The sequence below is a fragment of the Ictalurus furcatus genome, chromosome 9 (genome assembly GCF_023375685.1).
Source record: "Ictalurus furcatus strain D&B chromosome 9, Billie_1.0, whole genome shotgun sequence".
Taxonomy (NCBI): Eukaryota; Metazoa; Chordata; class Actinopteri; order Siluriformes; family Ictaluridae; genus Ictalurus; species Ictalurus furcatus.
The window spans coordinates 21,002,065-21,023,639 of NC_071263.1; the positions used below are offsets into that span (position 1 = coordinate 21,002,065).

General features: G+C 40.1%; 2 protein-coding genes across 16 annotated transcripts in view; one reads left to right on the forward strand and one right to left on the reverse strand.

Moving 5' to 3' along the window:
- The window catches only part of ttll5 (tubulin tyrosine ligase-like family, member 5), a 90,667-nt gene extending 87,536 nt beyond the window's left edge, over positions 1 to 3,131 (forward strand). For 14 of the 15 annotated variants that reach the window (XM_053633866.1, XM_053633865.1, XM_053633872.1 and 11 more), the window contains one exon: positions 481 to 3,131. The gene's annotated coding sequence lies outside the window, so the exon portion shown is untranslated. The remainder of the gene's footprint in view (positions 1 to 480) is intronic. The other variant, XM_053633864.1, reaches the window with a different exon arrangement.
- tgfb3 (transforming growth factor, beta 3) lies at positions 231 to 21,321 on the reverse strand. The gene is made up of 7 exons (XM_053633882.1): positions 20,514 to 21,321; positions 13,392 to 13,555; positions 5,519 to 5,648; positions 4,633 to 4,740; positions 3,621 to 3,789; positions 2,717 to 2,870; positions 231 to 1,400 (listed from the first exon to the last, which is right to left on the reverse strand). The coding sequence occupies exons 1-7, from the start codon at positions 20,857 to 20,859 to the stop codon at positions 1,242 to 1,244; spliced, it is 1,230 nt and encodes a 409-aa protein (XP_053489857.1). The 5' UTR covers positions 20,860 to 21,321; the 3' UTR covers positions 231 to 1,241.
- Between the last annotated feature and the right edge of the window lie 254 nt (positions 21,322 to 21,575).

Consider the following 21,575-nt stretch of genomic DNA (forward strand, 5'->3'; position numbering starts at 1 on the left):
GCTGTATAAAAGAAACCAGTAAATACCCCTGGTAGTAGAAACCATCTGCTTTGTTGACATGTTAATCCTTCAAGATCTAAGTAGTGAGGGAAGACCTGTTCCCCTCTGTCTGTTAATACAGAACAATGTATTGGTGAAAATAAACACATTAGAGTTGCTAGAAATCGCTTTAAATTCTGTGAAACATATTGTGTGGGAGGGAGTTTTTATATACATGATACGATATTTAGGTGTTACATAATAATAATAATAATAATAATAATACAGCATTCAGTGCATTATATTTATTTGAAAGTATTATATTATGTGCATTACTCTTGCAGAAATAATTCAAATTCAATCTATTTGTCCAAGACTAATTTTAATTAAAAAAAGATTGTTTTTCCAAGGGTAATAGCAATAAAAAAAAAAACATGTACAGTTTGTGATCTGGTTTCATGTCTTGTCATACAATATTTTATCCTGTTTGCTTTTATGTAGGCCTACTGAACAAACCTAAAAAAAAGTCTGACAGGTAACAGAGGTAAGCATCCAAAACAAAATATTTTCTCACTAACATTTCTTTCCAGCATGTATCATTATTAATATTATTTATGACACGTCTTGTATTCATTAGCCTGTCTTGTAGACAAACAGTGTGGGAAACCGTGAAGACCACAGTACAATGTTCAGCAAGGACGAATCCTGTGCATCAAGGCTTTTTACACTATAAACAAAAACCTGACGGTCGCCTGAGTGTCAGCCAGGCAATGCTCTTGTTAACTCTTAAGTCTGTTTTGATATATCCAGTAGGGATTATCAGTTTTCCTTTGTGTCCTGACCACAGCTGCTAAGACATTCTGGATAAAGCAGCTTCTGTATTAGTCACTAAGTGAGTGCTGTCAGTTTAATATAATTCAGCCGGTTCAGAAATGCCCAAGACATTTGTACGGTGGCACAGACAGTTCAAAATGTAAAAGCAACAGGTATAGGTGGAGAAAAAGTGGGGGAAGGGATAAATCAGCCCAAATGGTCTACGTGGAGGTCCGAGGGTTGGAAGAGTAGCATTTGATGGCAAAGCCACCTTGGAACAAAACTCATTATAGGAAATGTAGTGCTTCAAAGTGTCATGCTCCAGGGCCTGAAAGTGGAGAAGAAGAAAGTATGGAGGTATTTTTAAGTCCAGTTCTGGCCCCTCTAACCCTCCCTCTTTTTGCCAAGGTGGTAAGACCTCTGAAGGGCTGCCACTGGTGCTGAAACTCTCAGCTGCACTTGCAAGATTTGACAATCATGTTGGAAAGTTGCTCCACTTTCGGTGTTCGTCCAACATAGTAGAGGATGGTTAGAGGTTCGAGGTCCTGTGGCACGCAGCATGGTGACGCTGAGGCTTCTGGGTTCAGAGTGTTGTACAGGCTCAGCAACTACATGGGAAGAACAAGTTTAATAGTTAACCCTTATGTTCTATTCAAGTTTTTACTCCAAATTTTAAAGTTGGTGTGCTGCTTGGCTCAAGTTTAATTAAAATGAAAAATATTTTTTTAAAAGTCAGATATTACAGGCATTTTTTTTTTTTTTTTTACCAAAAGGTATTGTGAACTTAAGGTCACCTTAACTCGTAGACAGAATGTTTAAAGTGATGCTCGTGCTACCATTTGACAGATATTTGAATTATTGCGCTTTTGGGAAACTCTGCCCTGATTATAGTTGCTGTTGTGTTTTCTCTTATTTGTATGCATATAGCTTTTGCAGACTAATTGTGAACGCCCCATGGTTTCATTTTTAGCAGTGGCATTTAACAGCTATATATATACATTGCATTTTGATATTGGGAATTTTATAGGATGGTTTTGAAGTAGGGTGGTTTTTGTCAAGCAGATTTGGCAACCCTGCTAGTCACGAAATACGATCACAAGAGGGTCACTGGAGACACAGTGAAGACCCCTGAACACGCCTGGTGTAAATGGTGATCTATCTCAGCTGTCAACTTGTGATGTGATGTTAATGGCAGGTCTTCACCTGTCATTAAAGGGATTTGTGCATTACCTGCCATAAATTTTTCTTATAATTATCTTATACCACAATGCTGTTTAATTCTCGATTTTGATTGTTGTTGATGAATTTTCTATAACAGCAACTGTGACACCAGTGCCAGCTGTAAGGCAAATCAGGTTAAATTAAATGCACCCATTCTGACGTGTTTCTATAGTAACAGCTCATTCACTCGGACTTGTGTGCTGTTATTTAACAAAACATAATTGTTGATATGGTGAAGTTTTCAGTGAGGAGATTTTATTTGACATTTATGGAAGGAGTCTCCAGTGTCAGCACATTTAGTATACACATAACAGTTAGAGGCTTCTAGTACCTATTGCTTTGTTTTTTTGTAAGAGAGGGAAGACTGTTTATAGCTGCTATAACATGAGTCGTAACGGGAACGAACAGCAGCTGTCGCCTGGTGTCCTACTGAAGCTAAGCAGGGTTGAGCTTGGCCAGTACCTGGATGGAAGTGGTATTAGTGAAGCCAGCAGGGGGTGCTCGCTATGTGGTCTGTGTGGGGCCTAATGCCCCAGTATAGTGACAGGGACACTATACTGTAAAAACAGCACTGTCTTTCGGACAAGACATTATACTATTAAGATTATACTATTACGACACTTAATGAAAATAATTCATTTTTTAAATTTGCTGTTGAATGAATGAATGAATTAATTAATTAATTTTAAGCGTCCTTTCATACCGAGCTGTGTGTGGTGTCAGCGCTGCGCAAGTAAGGACATGGCCCTGAGCAGAAGTTAGCGTGGTATCCTTTTGGCTCATGGATCCATCTCCAGCCCAAATCCTGTCGGAAATCGATGTAAAGCGGGCGAACACAGCAGTTCTCCTCATAATTACTGCAGTGGAGGAAGAGAGACAGACACAGGATGATCAGCTGCTCCAGTGCTTTGCAATTAATTTCCTTATGCACTATATACCTTTTTATTCTGCTGCTCTGCTTTCTTGGCACAGCTGCTGCATTCATTCAATGACATTTCCATAGCCTCAATGAAGTAATACAGCCAATTCTTACTTGACGTTTTTTAAGCCTTCTATTTTCATTCTGTATTGCCTTATAAACAGCTCAAGCTGTGCCTTTCGGAGGCTCAGAAATTCCACTGTGAGGTGTGTCATTTTTTTCCTCTCCTGGACTGTGCCCAGGCGTCTAATGCTGTCGGTAAGGTAAACCCAGGCATCGTGGCTCTGAGGAGCCAGTGTGCTACACACATGAGCCTTCTCTAATTTGAATACAGGGACAGATCCCAACTTGATTCTTCTATCATGCTTAAAGTTGTCAGATGCCAATTAAATGGTTTAGTCATACAGCCTCTTGAGGGAAACATGGTGTGCTAATACTAATTGGAATGTGAACCAGAGAGGACTGGTAAACTCACTTCAGCGATGATATATATATATATCTTTCTTTTTTTTTTTCTCCATCGTAGCTGTATGCTGTGTAATACTGATTTCTTGGTGTGTTTCATAACAGTAAAGACACCCTATTGAGCAAAGAACTTCTGATACCCGACATCGTCTACTCGTGTTTAATGAATAAAGTTGATACACATTCAACAATACAACAATTACAAAAAATAGCGCCCCCTTACGAGAAGCAGTAGTTGGTATCCAGTGCCCGTTTGCGACGTCTGGATGTAGGCGGCACGTTCAGGCGATGGGGAGGCAGCATCATCAGGATAAGATGTGGCAGGGGGTGCTCCTTCTGCTTACTGAGGCGGCTATGATCCATGCGGTGCTCGTAGTGATCTCCGTCCATACCTATGGGCAAAACAGCGTTCACTGCATGTTGAAGGACAAATAAAAGCTGAGCCTGTGCCCAGCATCTCCCAGCTCCTATTGGCTGTCATTCCACAGCATCTTATCCCTCTATTCTTACTCTCCCCATGCACTCGCCTGTCTGCTCATCCAATCTGTCGTCGATAGAAAAAGCAGCTCAGGTCCCAGGAGGGACGTTGCCAGTGGATACGGACGCCCCTCTTTAATTTGGGGCCAAAAGTCTGAGCGCCCGTGGCAGCAACGCATTCCTTGCAATGGAGACTGCTGATGGAGTTAGGGAGCATTTCCAATCCCCCCCAGACCCTGGGGCCCCCATTACTAAGTGAGATTCCAGACCCAAGCGCGTTCCCATGATCAAGATCGCGATCTGTCTTGCTCTGAGCATTATCTCCAACTACAACTCAGACCCATATGTTTTTGATGAAAGTTCAGAAGAGAATGATATTATTCCAGATAAAAGGGGTAAGGAAATACAGAGATGAGGTGACAATAATATGACTGAAGGCCTACAAAGATGAAGAAAATCTAAGTTATAATGCTAAGGTTTCTACAGCTGTAGAATAGAAAACAAGCAATACTATTAGCAATGCAAATCATCATCTCTATAATCTGAAATTGATTTGCATGTTCATGAAGAAATATGCCATGTTAAAAGTGTTAAAACAGTTAGCATTTTCTAGCATTTTAATATTTTCCAAATCAATAGTTATAATTCTTTTCCTTTTATTATTAAACTGCAGAGTTTGTATTTCCTTGTTCTTCCACCTAAATTACCAGTGAAACTAGAGAAAAAAAGACAAAACCCTGAGAGTTACTTAACCTTACCTATGAATTTGACCTCCAGCACTTCGTTTTTGTGATCGTTGATGTCACCATTGGGATTAAAGGTGTGACAGGGGCAGTGCACACTGACCTCCAGGCCAAGATTAGTCTCTGCACAGCACAGAAAGAAGAACAAATTCAGAGCAACGAAGTTTATTACAGTTTCCTTCTTTTGATTTATTGTCTTTATATCATATGTGCTGAGGACTATAGTCAAACAATGATAAATCAAGTATAAGAACTTGCTGCATGCAATTTGTGCTAGTCGCTGACCAAGTGGTTTGTAATCCTGTGCCCTGTCAAATGTATTTTCATATTAATACAAATTGTTATTTTTACTTCCATGAACTATAATTCATACATTTTCATTTTGGCAGTTCATTCCAACTCTTCCCTTCCAACTAATATTGGGACAACTGCTACTTGCTAGCCAACACATTTGTTTTCTGAATGATTCTCTGTAGTACGAGTAAAAAAAAAAAAAAACTTTTTTTTTTTTTTAAAGCCAACTTAATCTCCTGGCTCATTATTCCATTATTCCTCTTCAGCAACCACTTGAATTATTCAGCAGTTACAGTAAAATTAGAGTGAAGTTCAGACCTGCCAATGATTTCTTTGTATTTAAGGGGTTAATTTCAGTGCTATTTACCTTTGTAATACTCCTCAGAAACTCTAAATACCCTATTATGTCTTACAGATAAATCATATGGACTCAGAGATGTGATAAGTGTAGCAACAACTCCATTCTGAGATCTTTTGATATTCATTTGAGATATTTTGACCTGAAAATTTCTAATCAAAGTCTCAAGGCAGCCTTTTAATAGATGTCCTGACTGTCTTATATTTTTAATAACCAGATGTAAATGTTGATTCTTTCCTTTTAACTCACCTCTGTGTGTAAGCCACTCCCTAACAGTCTCCGTAACATCGAAAGAGACCCACTCAGCCGTTCCTTTGGTCAAGACGTTCTTTCCCCCAATATACCGCTGCTTTGCAATATGCTCATAATGTTTAATGATCTGAAGAAACACAAAACAGCAACATGCTAAGTTTGCATGGGGAATATTTGGGGGATTCCATGTGATGTAAAGGTCAAGGAGTACATTGGCTAATCCATATTTTTAAGTCAGATTGTTCCTGAGACAGTGTTTATAGTTTTTTATTAGCAGAATAAAACATCTGATTGACAGCATGAGTAGTTGGGTCATATGGTAAAATACACTAAGAAAGCACACTCATATTCACACAAGCTCCAGACAGTGGCCTGGCCAGGACCGTCTGAGCCAGACACTCAAGGATGCCCGAGGCCAATGTATTCTCCCCTCTCACTTATGGAAAATGTGACTCTCAGTGTGAGAGATATCCCCATTTTGCATGTTAATGCTTGCATTTAGCCGTCTTTACCAGTTAGAAATAAAGGCTTCTCGAACATTTATACAACGCTGGTTGGTAATCATGTTATCCCAAACAGAAAAATGGCCACATCATCCTGCTCAGGAAGTCTTGGCATAGCCACAAACCTTCTGTTACAAATTTTACACCACAACATCTGACTCATCAATCTCCTTGATAAAATCACTCCCCCATATACCATCAGGCACACAAAGAATACAACAAGAGGTGGGAAAAGCAAAGTTGCTGCGCCCCTAATCTAACCCCCTGTGAGACTCAAGCTAAGGCTGGAGGGCTTCTGAGACCACTCAGGCAGCCCACGCTAAAAAGCTAGAGATTTGACCAAACGAACACTGTGGGGGTGCACGTACACCCATCCACCTCCCCCCTCTCCTTCCAGTGGTTGACACTGCCTCTATCTCCTGCACAGCTCCTGGAAACCATCTGTAGGCCTGTCAGGCTGGGCCTAAAGTGTAGCCCTGTAGGGCCGGAGATGCACGTCTCCCTGGCAGGAAACGCTGGAACCTGATCATGGCTCCCAGCCTCTCATGGGAGATTAATGAGGAAACCGACCGAACCCCCCCCCCCCCCCCACCGCATTTATATATAGTGGTAGTATATACATGTGCACACATAGTAGATGTGTGTATATATAATTTGACACTACACACAATTTACCTCCTAAAACTCCCATCCTCACTGATGTATTACATTACAGTGCTCTGGCTATGACAGTGGCAGAAAGCGAGCTTTAGTCAGGCTTTCTCAGAATACTTCCTTTGTTCAGCTGAGTTGTGCAAATACACTCCTGTATAATCCATTCAGTGCCTGGAATAAAGATCAGCACTTTGAAAAAAAAAACTGAAGAAGCAGGAGTTGGTGGACTTGATACAAATTCAGTATGCTTTTTTGGTCCCATGTTCAGAGCCATAATCATATATAATAATGACTAGCGCTAAGCAACTGCTAGCTAGGGAGTTATTGTGTGAAATAAAAAAAAAATAAAAAAAAAGATTTATATATATTTTTTAAGAAACCTTTGCTTTTTTTCACCAAGGTTAAAATCTTGGCTTTGTTAGGAATTAGGAGGTGTTTTATCTCCTCTACTGCATATGACAGTCTTGCAGACGACACAGGCTTTGTAACTGTTAGGGGAAAAAAGGGTTTGCCTGTTTGCGAGATATACACAGTATACAGTCCCCTCTGAACGTATTGGAACAGCAAGGCCAATTCTATTATTTTAAGTATACATTGAAGACATTGGGCTTCAGCTCAAAAGATGAATATGAGATGACAGAAAAGAATTTCAGCATTCATTTCCTCATATTTACATCTAGATGTGTTGAACAACTTACAACGTGGCACCTTTTGTTCGACCCCACCCATTTTTTTAAGTGTTCAAAAATATTGGAACATGTAACTAACAGGTGCATCCCAGATGCGCCCTGTTAAATTGATTAATAGCTCTGAATGTCTACTCTTGGTTTGAGCCCTAGTTTTCACCTGTGAAGACTGCCTTTGTTGTTAAAACAGATAAACCCATATGAAAACCAGAGAGCTGTCTGTGGGAGAAAGCAAGACATTTTGAAGCTGACAAAAGGGAGAAGATCAACCAGAGCCATTGCACAAATATTGGGCATAGCCAATACAACAATTTGGAATGTCCTGGAAAGAAAGAAACCACTGACAACAAACAAGGAAAACAACAACAGCTGATGACAGAAACATTGTGAGTGCTGTGAAAAAATAATAATAATAGTAATAAACTTTATTTTATAAAGCGCCTTTAAAAGCAGCTTCTCAAAGCGCTGTACACAAAATAAGCAGTACACAGAAAAATAAAACATATAAAAGTTAATAAAAACAACAACGTTAATAATAATTATTATTATTATTATAAAATAATAATAAAAAAAGACATCAGCAGTCAAATGCAAGTTTAAAAAAAGTGTGTCTTGAGTAGAGCGCTAAAAATGCCAAAAGTCAGAGCTTCCCTGAGTTCAGGAGGAAGAGAGTTCCAAAGGGAAGGAGCATAGACAGGAAAAGCCCTGTCAGCCATAGATTTTAGGCGGGTTTGTGGAACAGTTAACAAATTGCACTGTGAGGAGCGCAGTCTGCGATTTGGGGTGTAAGGGATCAATAAACCAGATAAGTAATGCGGAGCCAAGCCATGTACTGCCTTGTATGTCAACATCATGATCTTAAAATCGACACGGAACCTGTCCGGGAGCCAGTGTAAGGACTCCAAAACAGGAGTAATATGTTCACATTTCCTGGTTCCCGTCAGGATCCTGGCGGCAGAGTTTTGAGCATATTGAAATTTGTTAATTGTGGATTTAGAAACTCTGGCTAAAACGGCGTTGCAGTAATCCAGCCAAGTGACGACAAATGAGTTTATCAGCTTTTCAGCTACAGAGAAGTTTAGCATTGGGTGGAGTCTAGTTATATTTCTGAGGTGAAAAAAGGATGCCTTCACAGTGTTCTGAACAATAAAATCAAATGTGAGACTGGTATCAAAAATTACTCCAAGGTTTCTCATTTTACTTTTGGTCTTTAGAACAGAGCCATCAACAAACAGAGACAGTGGAGCAGCTTTGCGAATTTGATGGCGCGAGTCTATGAGCATAATTTCAGTTTTCCCGCTGTTCAGGCACAGAAAGTTCATCCATGTTTTTATCTCAGAAATACACTCAGAAACAAAACAAACATCAAGGTTTTCACCAGATTTTGAGTGAATGTAGATTTAGGTATCGTCAGCATAAAAGTGATAATGGCGGCTAAGCGATCGCAGCAGATGCCCAAGTGGAGATAGATAAATATTGAAGAGTAGAGGGCCTAAAACTGAGCCCTGAGGAACACCAGTGAGCACAGAGCTAGTGTCAGACCTGTAGCCACCCATAGAAATAAACTGGGAACGGTCAGTAAAATAGGATTTAAACCAGTTTAAACCTGTCCCAGACACACCAAAAACACTTTCAAGGCAGGTAAGTAAAAGACCACGATCCACTGTATTGAAAGCAGCTCTAAGATCAAGAAGAATAAGAATGGATGTAGCGCAAGAATCAGAGGCCATCAACAAGTCATTGGTAACTTTGACCAACGCCGTTTCAGTGCTGTGAAGTTTATGAAAACCTGACTGAAGGGGTTCAAAGAGGTTATTAATTGTAAGATGCATACATAGTTGAGAGGCAACAACATGCTCAAGTATTTTTGCCAAAAACTGGAGATTTGAAATGGGACGAAAATTGTTCAAATCATCCACGGGAACATTTTCTTTCTTTGGTACAGGTGTAACAGCAGCAGTCTTTAGTACTGCTGGAACGGCCCCAGTCTCCAGTGATTCATTTATAATGCTGAGGATAGTAGGGCACCAAACATTGAAGCACGATTTAAATAGGTTCGTGGGAATTGGATCCAGCAAGCAAGTGGCTGATTTCATGCTGGATACCTCCCTTGTGAGAGCCTCGGAATCAAGCAGTGAGAAATGAGTGAAAGAAACACCAGTGAACCCAGATGGACGAAGGAGTAAAGTGGCAGAGTCAGGTGTGACAGGAATTTCTTTGCAAACATGATCAATCTTAGAATTAAAAAACTGAAGAAAAGAATCACATAGCTGCTGAGGAACAGGCAAAGTGGTAACAGCATTAATTTGAAGCAATCTGTTTATGGTTTGGAACAAGTGTCTGGGATTATTTTGATTGTTTACAGTAGCCTGAGGGAAGTAAGAGGATCTTTCAGTCTCCATTAGTGCTCGATAATCACCCAGAAGATCCTTCCACGCTTGATAGTAGACATTCCGTCCAGTAAGGCACCATTTGCGCTCCATTTTCCGACAAGCAGCCTTTCTAGAGCGCAGATTGTCATTATACCAGGGAGCAGAGCAGGCGAATGTGACCTTACGTGACCTTAAAGGAGCAAAAGAGTCAAGATTAGCAGCAAGAGCAGAATTTAACTGCAGAACTTTCTCCTCCAGTGATGAGTGATGCAGATCGTTGAAGGTGGAAGCAAGAGAATTGGAGAAAGCTGCCTGATCAATAGACTTCCACTTCCGGAAGGTTACTGTTCGGATGGTAGGCTCATTTGGATGATACAGTTCCAGATTAAAAAAGACAGCTGAATTATCAGACAGTCCAACGTCAACAGACGAAAACTGCGATACAAACGAGCCATTTGCAATCACGAGATCCAGCATATGGCCCTTGTTATGAGTCGGGTCAGTTACAAACTGTGTGAAGCTAAAACAATCAATTAGCGACGGAAATTCCTTAGCCGCCACAGAGTCACTCCGGTCCACGTGAATGTTAAAATCTCCCACAATTAGAATTCTGTCATTCATTCTCAACATTAACAGAAAGTCAGCAAACTCTGAAAAAGTTGCATGTGTCATAGCCTTAGGTGGTTTATAGACTGTAGCAATGATGGTAGATATAGGAGAGGAAATACTCAAGACCAGGTATTCAAATGATGAAAACTGGGGAATGGACACAGAGCTTATGTTGAACTTCAGGTTGTAAACCACAATAATGCCTCCACCTCTGCCAGATAACCTCAGGAGATCTAATACTCCAAAGCTCACTGGAGTAATCTAGTTAAACAGGAGTTCATCATTTTCTTTATGCCAGGTTTCGGTTAAAAACAACAAGCCCAGCTTTTATATCTGTAAGAAAATCAGATAAAAGCAGCACCTTGTTATTCACGGACCGCGCATTGAATAATGCGGCATAAGCCTGGATCTGAAGCGGAGACGACAGTGGTTTAATCTCCATGCGGGGAACCGATATTAAATTACTGTGATCAACACCAGTATGGGGCAGTTTGTTGGTCTTATGTCGACAGGTAGGGACAAAGATGTCAGGAGAGGATGAGACAGCAAAACTGCGCCTCAAACCCCGATGGATATATAGTTTAGGACGTAGCAATCCAGCGTCTCGACAGATTCTGTAAGAGTCTTTGGCTAGGCAATAAGAGCTCTGTTTTAAATTCAAAAGCTGGCGTGTAGTGTACCTTAGGGCCATGGTCATTGAGTGCACACTCGCAAGGCCAAGGCGTTGAAACTCCGTAGCGCACTGCGAGCACAAAGTCGTACAATCCACACACGCAGCCGAACTGAGGCACTGATTCCGTGTTGCACGCTGCAGGTTATTCCGGGTGGAACACAGAAATAAAAACAACAGTCCAAAATATATAAAATGGCACCACCACATCGCAATCGTAATGGCACTAAAAACAATATAACTTAAAAAAACTCACAGTTATTTAAAACAATATGACTTAAAACAACAAACAAAAACAAACAAAATGGTAACAGTAGCGGCAGCAAAACGCACCAGCGTACCCTGTCACCGGAACCGGAATACCCAAAAACAACAGTTAGTGATATCACCAACAACCTTCACAGGGCAAGGGTGAAGGTATCACAAGCCACCATTCAAGGAAGACTATAAGTGCAGAAATATAGAGGCAATACCACAAGATGCAAACCACTCATGAACAGTAAGAATCAGAAGGCCAGATTGCAATTCGCAAAGAAAGACAGAGATGAACCACAAAAGATCTGAAACCAAGAATAACCTCTTCCAAAGAGATGGAAAGTCCAAAGTGTGGAGAAGGAAGGATCTGTTCATGATCCAAAACATAAAAGCTCTTCAGTCAAGCATGGTGGAGGTAGTGTCATGGCTTAGGCTTGTATGGCTGCTTCTGGATTAGGCTCACTAATCTTTATTGATTATATAAGTCATGATGGTAGCAGCAGAATTCAGAGGTTTACAGAGAAGTGCATCCAAATTAATTGGAAGAACTTCATCATGCAGCAAGACAATGACTCCAACCACACTGCCAACTCAACAAAGGACTTTATCAGGGGGCGGAAGTGGAAGGTTTTAGACTGGCCAAGTCAATCACCAGACCTTAACCCAATTGAGCAGATTTTACCTCCTGAAGAGGAGACTGAAGGGAGAAACCCCCCAAAAACAAACAACAAATGAAAGAGGCTGTGGTACAAGCATCACAAAAGAAGAAATCAACAGTTTGGTGATGTCAGTGAGTCACAGACTTGATGTAGTTATTGCAAGCAAGGGATATGCAACCAATTATTAAGTGTCATTTACTTTAATTTACTTTAAATCTTGTCTGTTCCTATATTAATGCTCATCTAAAAATTGGGTGGTCTGATACAAAAGGTTCCACATTCAGATGTAAATACCAGGGAACAAAAGCTAAAATCCTAAAATCTCATCTCTTATCCATCTTTTGAACCAAATGTTTTTGGTCTATAGCACAAACAAATTAATTGGCCTTGCCATTCCAGTAGTTCCAGAGGGAACTGTATGTAAGTAATAAAACATGATGGGGAATAATGTTATTGGAAGATAATCAACTATGACACGGTATGATGCCATTACCACCCCAAAGTTTATTATTTATTATTAACAGCATGTCCTAACGTGTTTTCTTCCTTTTAATCACAGCTATTTGCTAGCTGCTTTTATAGTTACGTTTAGTGTTAGTAATAGGCTCACCAGCCTATTTTTCTCTCTCTTGAATTCAATAAGACAAAAATATGGACTTTTTCACATTACTGAGAAACTGCAAAGACTTTCCTGTGTAAAAAAAACCTAAAGTTATAGCTATACCTCTGACTGTTACATAGCACTGACACTGGAGACTCCTTCTAAAAATGTTAAATGAACATCACCTCACAGAAAATTTTACCACATCAACAATTACACAAGTTTTTAAATCCATTTATTTGGAGCATCTGCCATAATAGTCTCTATGTAATTTGTTACTATAGAAATGATAACATATTATAAAGACTGCATTAATATAAACCTATGATTTAGCTAACAGCTAACATAATATAATAGCTAATAGCTAACAGCCGATACTACTAACAGCTGGAACTACTGCCAGAGCCGTAGTTTTATAGCAATCTAATCAACACCTTCCCGACCAATCAGAAAGTTTAACAGCACTCTGGTATAAATACATACTTATACATCCTACTACCTAAAATATGAAAAAGAAGTACATGCCAATAAATGTTAGGTATGAATTTTGTGTTTGTCTTAGAAATGTCTGTCAGTTTAATGGCCCGATCAAATATTATAGCTTTGCTCAAGATTTGTTCTCCACATGGGTCTAAAACTAAGAATTATGAATTCTGGGAATTCTGAGAAATCATTCATAAATCAGAATCATGTTTCTCTTCTGAGCCATACTTGGCTACTGAAGTTGTTTAAGGATCAGCCTCTTCCACTACAGAGTCTATATGTTCGTTATTACGTGCTTTATTACTGCAATTTACATGTACGTTAGCTCTTAATATACATAACCAAACTCTGTCCACTTTAATTAAAGAGTGCGTTTACCTGATAGAGCTCAATGCGCTGCTCGTTCCTGCTGGCGCTGGAGTTGGGCACTCTCAGAGCACGAAACTCTGCTCGGAACAGGTTGGTGGAATTTTTCTCCATAGATGAGACATTGAAGCGGAATACTTTAGACGTTTTACCCTTGGGACAGTAGACCACGTCATCTGCAAGGCAAGAAAGTAGAGGTAAATCTCTTCGAGTGCATTTTATGGAGCATTAAAGTCTAAATTTATGGATTCTCAGATCTCCGTCTCCCTCAGATGCCCAGATGTAGATTTGAGGTGATGTATAATTTTCGAACAGCTCTGGTTTAAATTTATAGGAAATTATAGTTTCTGTCACATCTTTCCTACTTTCACACAGAAGACAACTCTACAGTTAGCAACTTCTTTCCTATAGCGTTACTGTAGCAGACCGTGGTAACTACACTTTCCCAGCAACTGTTCATGATTGACAAGACTGAGGTACACTGAGCACCTGCGCCAATCTAAGAAATCAGCCATGGAGCTACCGCAAGCTGTTGATTTAGCCTGGATTAAACAAGAAACACTACTGCAGGCCAACAACTAACAGTAGTTTATAAGACATAGCTAGCTTGTTAAAGGCAAGTTTACCCTATAACATTTTACACTGACATAATACAATATAGTATAGACATATTGTATTTACAAATGAGAGTGTCTCTGAAATTGCAATGCTACATTAGCATTACCTTAGCTAGACAAAAGGCATGGAACAGGCACCAGCTGAATGAATTGATAAACTTGTGATGTTTTTTCTTGTGACAGATAATCTTTAATTAAAAAAAAAATTAAAAAAAGGAGTATGCTGTATTCTTTACAATCTACAATTTGTACCTTGGTTCTATTCAGGGTTTTTTTTTTAACTCCCTCCTTTGCCCAAATACTACCTAGGTAACAAATTTTCCTCATTCTCTGATGACACACATCTATTTCTCACATTTTTTAGAATCTGACTAAAAGTATACACTTGTGTCAAAAGATCTAGCTTGGTTGTAATTTTTTTTTTTATACTTCCTACCCACTCGCACAAAAGTTGTGAAAGTTAAATACAAAGAACCTACATACCTAGATCTAAACAGCATAAACTGGGTTATCAGGCTTACACTCACACACTCGTACACTCATACACTCACTCATATATAAAGCTTGTTTGCTAGAGGTATTTGATACTGTATTAAATGACTAAAAGTCTTTATAACAGTGAAAGGGATGGGGAAGTGAGTAGACTTTTAAAAAAGATAAAGGAGTCAGTTAGCAGTTAACACTACCATAAAGCTGCATTATAATTGTTAATAGTTCTGGTAAAAGTGAGTGTGATGTCTAATTAATCATTTGAAGGGTTCAAGTAAGGAAATTGTCCATCTAGAACTACCAGAACATAGTGTGAAGCATCCTAAGCAAAATAATACTATTTAGTATAAAAGATTTATATGATGGGTTGGGTGTCACACGTAGTGTGTCCACCCAAGTTTGAAATGAAATCAACGCCACCGCTCAGATGTGAATGAAAATGATTACTTGCTTTGGGAGATTGCAGAGCCAAAGCCATGTCCCATCTGTTTGTGCTTTACAGAGGAAGAGTTAGCAACAAGTTGAAGTCATGAAATGAAAACCAAATGTCCTTCATACGGATGGTGAACTAGGCTGAGCAGGCCTGGGATACCAGTGTGGGTTCCTCCCGCCCACTCTACTACAGAACAGGTGTCTCTGAACTGTGCACTCCCAAGGGCTTAGTGTTTTAAGTCGAGAGAACTTTGCTTAACGGCTCTGTGTGAAAACGGTGATTTCTGCTTGTTCTAAAAGTAGACCCAAATATAGAAGCAGACCACACAACCAGTGTTCATGATCCTCAGATTAGCCTCAGTTTCAACTACTTTAAATGCCCTCTAAGAGCTGAGCATGTTGCTGACAGACCACACTCCATTAGCAATGCATCAAATCCCTGGCTGGTTGGATGCCACGATAAATGTGGTAAGCTATATTTATGTAATAAACAGATTATTCTAAATGGACTGCTAAGCAGTATGTATTATAGATGTAATAATAATGGTATATATATATATATATATATATATATATATATATATATATATATATATATATATATATATATACATTAATAATGTATTTATATATTATATGTATACACACACACACACACACAGAGCAGAAGGACAGGCTTGAAATGTTTTTAGAAAAACATTTCTTTTGATAAAGTATCTGTTTTCTGCAACTCATTTTGCTTATATTGTAATTGGCCTGGTGTTTGCATTACTAAACAAAAACAAGCACATGGCTACTATTTTATAACCTAAATGGAAACACTCGCTTACAGCCAAGTCAACAAGTATTTATGCACTTTTGTGTGCAGCATGTCTTCAGAATTGTATGCCAGAATGAAAGCTATGCTTATACACACACACAAAAAAATTCAGTCATTCTTCATAAACTTTTGACTGCATTTGATCTTTAATACCTGTTTACAGATTTGGCAGCGGGACTAATAACTGTTTTTTCCATGTCTTACTTCCAAGCAGCATTTTCAAAGTACGGTCAATTATGCATTTATAACTTTCCACAAAGCAAAAGAAACTTGTTCTGTGTTTTGCTTTTTTTTTCACTTCGCTGCCCTTTCTGTAGTCCTTTAGCTGAAGGTGGAAAGCCCCACTTTGAGAGAAGATTTGAAATTCTAATCAAGGCTTTAGTTTCCTTTTGGATGACCTCATTTTTCCCATTGCAATGGTTTAAGGTGGATTTCACATTATGGCCTATTTTTGCCAAGCTTTTAGTCTGTAGATCATTTGTTCCATGGCTGTGAGTGTGGGGGATTGTTGGCATAATTGTGTGAACAAAATTCTAATTTACAACTGCTGATATCAGATTTGAAATGAAGGCCAGTACTACGGTGCTTACGATATCTGAAATCAGGCCTGAATTTTTTTCAGTGTGACTAAAAATATTAAAAACTGGTTTAAACATATATCCCCTATTCAAATCAAACACAATCTTATTCAGAATACCTGAAATATTGTTTAGTCTAGTATTAAATTACCCATTCCATCTAGCTTGTTCTTTAGCAGTTCTATAATAGTATTTGTGCTTATACAGTTTTATAAATACTGTGATTAAGACAAAAATAAAATCTCACATTTTTTTGTAACCCTGTGAAATCAAAACATCAAAAACACACAGCCCAAAGCAAGGACACAGCCCAACCACTACAGCCTGCCATCACTCCCTAAGTATCTTAGAACAACCCTGTTCCAGACACCACCATCCCAACATTCCCCATCCTGTGTCTGGGATGTACCTCCCTGCGAGGTCCTTTACCCGACAGGTGACATCACACAGAGACTTCTGAAAAAGCAATCTCGGGGCTGCTGGACATGTCAGAGAGTGGAGGTAAACACAAGAAATAGAACAGAGGAACATGGAGGGACACGTGCCGGCCAGTGGCTGAGAAAGAATTTGGGAAACGAAATAATACTGTGAGAGTAAAAGGATGTGGTGTAGGCCTGTTCAGTGTCATAAACTTAACCTGAGTAAAAAAAATAAAATAAATAATAAAAAAAGATTGTCACAGAGAAGACTACGAAATTGATATTAATCTGGCAATATTATGTATCTACTTCGTTTTTAAAAGATTTTTTTTTTTTTTTTTTTAGGTCTGGGCTACAGGCACATGCTTAAGTTAAAACACTGAGAAAGAAATCATCAATAGATATTATCCGGTCTAACGTGAAATACACTGTAGGTAGTGGATTTACTACTCATTTACACTGGGTATTTCACTTACCCTGTAAAATCGGGTCACGGTAAATGTCTCAGCAGCATTACTTTTACATTCTCTTGGCTGTTGAGTGGTGCTAAGTGACCGTTTGAATGGCACTGAATGACTCCTTGGACTATTTAAGTCTTAGAGTAAGCAGCACCACTACAACACAGTGCTCTTGTGTGCACTCTGAATGAGGTGGCCTTTGAATAAATCAGGACACACACACACACACACACACACACTTTAGGTTGACTACGCTTAGATGAGATAATGCGCTAAGGCTTGCTGCAGAAGTAAGACTTTTTCCACTTGATCAGGGATGAAGAGGAGGGACACATTTTGTGTGTGTGTGTGTGTGTGAGTGTGTGTGGAGTTAGGGGAAGGACTCTGGCCTCCAGTATTGGCCTGAAATTTTGGTCTCTGTTTTGCTTGGAAATTACATCACCTTCTTACTATTCCATATATCAGAAGCAGTGCTGTCTGCAGCTCTAGTCCACATCCTCCCCTCCCCGCCCACTCCATTGCTGATTACCTAACACCACATACTATTACCCATCCTCTACTGCAGACCATCATCTTTTATCCACCTATTAATATAATACTCAATTAATATGGCTCTTAGTATAGTTCTCACAAGTTTTTACTGGTACCAAATGATTGGTTTACACTCACCATCCATTTGAATAGGAACACCTCTACACCTGCTCATTACCTAATCAGCCAATCATGTGGCATCAACATAATGCATAAAAGAGTCAAGAGCTTCAGTTAATGTTCACAACAAACATCAGAATGAAGAAAAAGTGTGATCTCTGTAACTTTAACCGTGGCATGGTTGTTGGTACTAGATGGGCTGGTTTGAGTATTTCAGAAACTTCTGATCTCCTTGAATTTTCACACACAACAGTCTCTATAGTTTACTTCATTGTGAAGTTTGATGTGAACATTAATTGAAGCTCTTCAGCTGTATCTGCATGACTTTATGCATTGTGCTGCTGCCACATGATAGGCTGATTGGATAACTGCATAAATGAGCAGGTGTACAGGTGTTCCTACTGAAGTGGACGGTGAGCGTATATGCTGGTGTGTGTGCCACTTAAGTCAAAAGATGCCTTACCAGGGCAAAGCTAAATAAGCAGTGATGTGAGCCAGAACACCATATGGTATGGTATGCAGTCATAAGACTGAGTAGATCATATGAGTAGTAAGTGGTTCAAGGTCAGGTCTGGTTATATGCTAAGCCAAATGGGTATTAGAGGAAATATTATTCCACTAGCCATCCTTTTACCCTGAAAAAGATCAGCGGTATAGAAGAAGGATGGATGGATGGATAGCCATCCTTTTTAGTGAACCTAAGGAGAACTATTTGCTACAGCGAATGGACAAGTGCTTAAAAATCAAGGAAGATTCCAATGTGCAATGCATGTAAAACTCATTAGTTGGGCTAATCTAAAATTTATTGTGATATGCATTAGTGTATCCCCATAATGACATTCTCTGATAGTGGAAATACAGTAACAATTGCTCAGGACTATGTCCTTCTTTGCTGTCTATTGTGCTGATCTCATGTCTTGGAAACCATAAGGTCAGTGAGGAGTATCCTGATCACCAAGGGATCGCCACTGGCTTTTCTAAAATGGCATAAAAAGTAACCATAAACCATTTGTTTGGTACAGCAGATAAAGTAGCTGAGGGAGTGTATATTAGGAGTGTCAGAAGCACTTTAGCTGACCTGAAATCAGCAATTGGCACAGGGGTTTGTTTGTGAGCCAGAGGACGGTCTGTTCAGTGTCTCCCTAGCATAAAACACCTGTTGATTTTGGAAAAAAAAAAAAAGTTGCATGATGCAATGACCCCCTTCCATCAGCAAAGAGGCACACTTCCAGCTGTTTCACTTTCCAAACAAAGTCTTGTGTTCTCTAGAAACCTCAGTGCACTGGAGAGCTGAGGATTAAGCCATAGATTGGCTATCTAGTGGTACTTAAACATGTTTTATTAATCATAAGAGGTTGCATCTGACAAGAGAACGCCTAGGCTCTTCTCAGAGCATTACTTTTATCTTTGTGTAAAACTTGAAAAGGCCTCTATAAAGCAGGAAAACCGTAAAACGACAATTATCTAGGCCTACATAAAAGACAGTTATGGCGCCGGTGGACTCTGAGATGGGGGGAAACTTTGACAGCTTGCTCCATGGACAGACAGTTAGTGAGCTCGGTTAAAATGGTTCCAGTGGAATGAACGGCTGCCCGGAACAGTGCGCGCGCCTCGTGAGCTCAGCGGAACGGCCAGGCGCGTGCCCGCTGCCGAGCTGAGACTTGAGAGCGCGCACAGCTCAGTCTGTTAATAACTGTCCTCTGTGTTCACTAAAGGAAGCAGGGTCACCTCGGAACTGGACAGCTGTCCCGGTTACACCACTCGGTGCCAAATATGAGTGCCAGGCCCTTAGTCTAAATTACTGATATACATGTTTCTCCTTTTGATAGTTTGAACTCCTACTTTAATAAGACATTTCCACTGAACATCAAGTGAACCTGTACACAATGATTGAAGCGTGTAAACTTAAAGACATGCTTAATGCTCCACATACATAAAATTGAACGTTCCATCTGAAATTGGACTTCTTTCAGGAGCTAATCATATTCCAGGAACCTCAGCAACATGATTTGTGCCTGAGGCACTTTCCAGGCTAGCACCAGTAATCCATTCAGAAGAACCTCTGCAATCTTCCATGCGCATTCTGCTTTTAGCCTGCTCATTACACAGTCCAGCACACCAACTTCCTTTCAAATGCACATTTTGATTTGTCACACTAGACTGCATCCCTGTACCTGAGACTCTCTTACCACAAACTAACTGAATGGCTTTACCATAAGCTGTGATGTAACGATCCAATGATGGAAATCCACCAAATCTCTACAAGGCTGCAAATACTGAACATCAAAAAAGAGAGAGAGAAAGACACAATGTCATTTAACCCAGTAAGAAAACGTGTAATGGAACTGATTTATAACAATAACTTGGTCTAACGCTTGCAAACTCGTGAGAATCTAAACGACCCGAGTTCAGACGCAGAGGTTAAGGGCGTTAAGAGGTTAGGGGCGGGGTTAGCGCTCGTACCTTTTCTTACGAGTTGATTCGTATGAACTGGAACATCACCATGGCTCATTCGAATCCTTACGAGTTTTTTGGATGAAATCAGTTTCTCACGTATTTACACGTGAGCAGTTGAATATGTTACCCCTAATAAAAAAACAAACAAACAAACAAACAAAAAAACAAACCCCGAATACTTGTTGATCTTGGACCTGTATTTGGGGTACTCACTGTTATCAGGTGGCCCCTGAATCATGTTGAACTTGTATATCTCCTTGGCATAGTACTCGGTCTCGGTGTTGTCCTGCCCACAGCTCTGCTGTCGCTCTCGACCCAGTTCCTCGATCAGCTCCTTGGTGCTGTTGTAAAGCGCCAGCACCGGGTACGGCACCTGAGAGGGTCCGAGAGCCTGCGGCGGACTCGTGAGGCGCAGCTTGCTCAGGATCTGACCCCGGATCGCCTCCACGCGCTTCTTCTTTATGTGGTCAATGTCCACGGTGGTGCAAGTGGACAGCGAGAAGATCGTGGTCACGCTGTTTAGGAGGAGGAAAAACAAAAGTGCTTTGCCCAGATGCATGATTCTCACTTGTCAAACAACAACAACAACAAAAAAAAAACGGTCGAGGAGACTTTCCAGTTCCAGTTCAATTTAAGATGAGCTATAGCTGGTGATTTAATTAAATACACTTAAAATAGGAAAACTACTAAAGCAACAGTTATTAAGGTAAAAATCCAGGCGATCGTGCGAGTCGGCTGATGTTCAGATTCTCCATGAGATCCCATCTTGTGAACTTAAACTGAGTAGCCAGGAATTGCGCTCCCAACACGCATCCCAATAAAATTCCATAACACACCTAAAGTTTGAGCATTTCTACACTAAGGACTTAAGAAGTCAGCATATTCCCTGCAGGTTGCTGTTTGTTATGATCTCTCTCTCTCTCTCTCTCTCTCTCTCTCTCTCAGCTCTACTCCTGCAACTCCTCCTCCTCTTCTCCTTGTCTCCGACGTTTCGGACCCAGCGGACCTTCAGCTGCTCTCACAGCCTTTATACAGACTGACGTGTGACGTGTAGAAGAGGAGGAACAAACACAAGCGCGTCCTGGTGAGTGGCTCATTTTCCACTGCTCAGTGATGAACAACTCTTATCACTTCTGCAATTAAGTCAAAGAATGGTGCCTGGAATTGCACGGAAACATCATAATGTCCACATAAAGAATCTCTCTCTCTCTCTCTCTCTCTCTCTCTCTCTCACACACACACACGCACGCACGCACGCACACGCACACAGAGGCC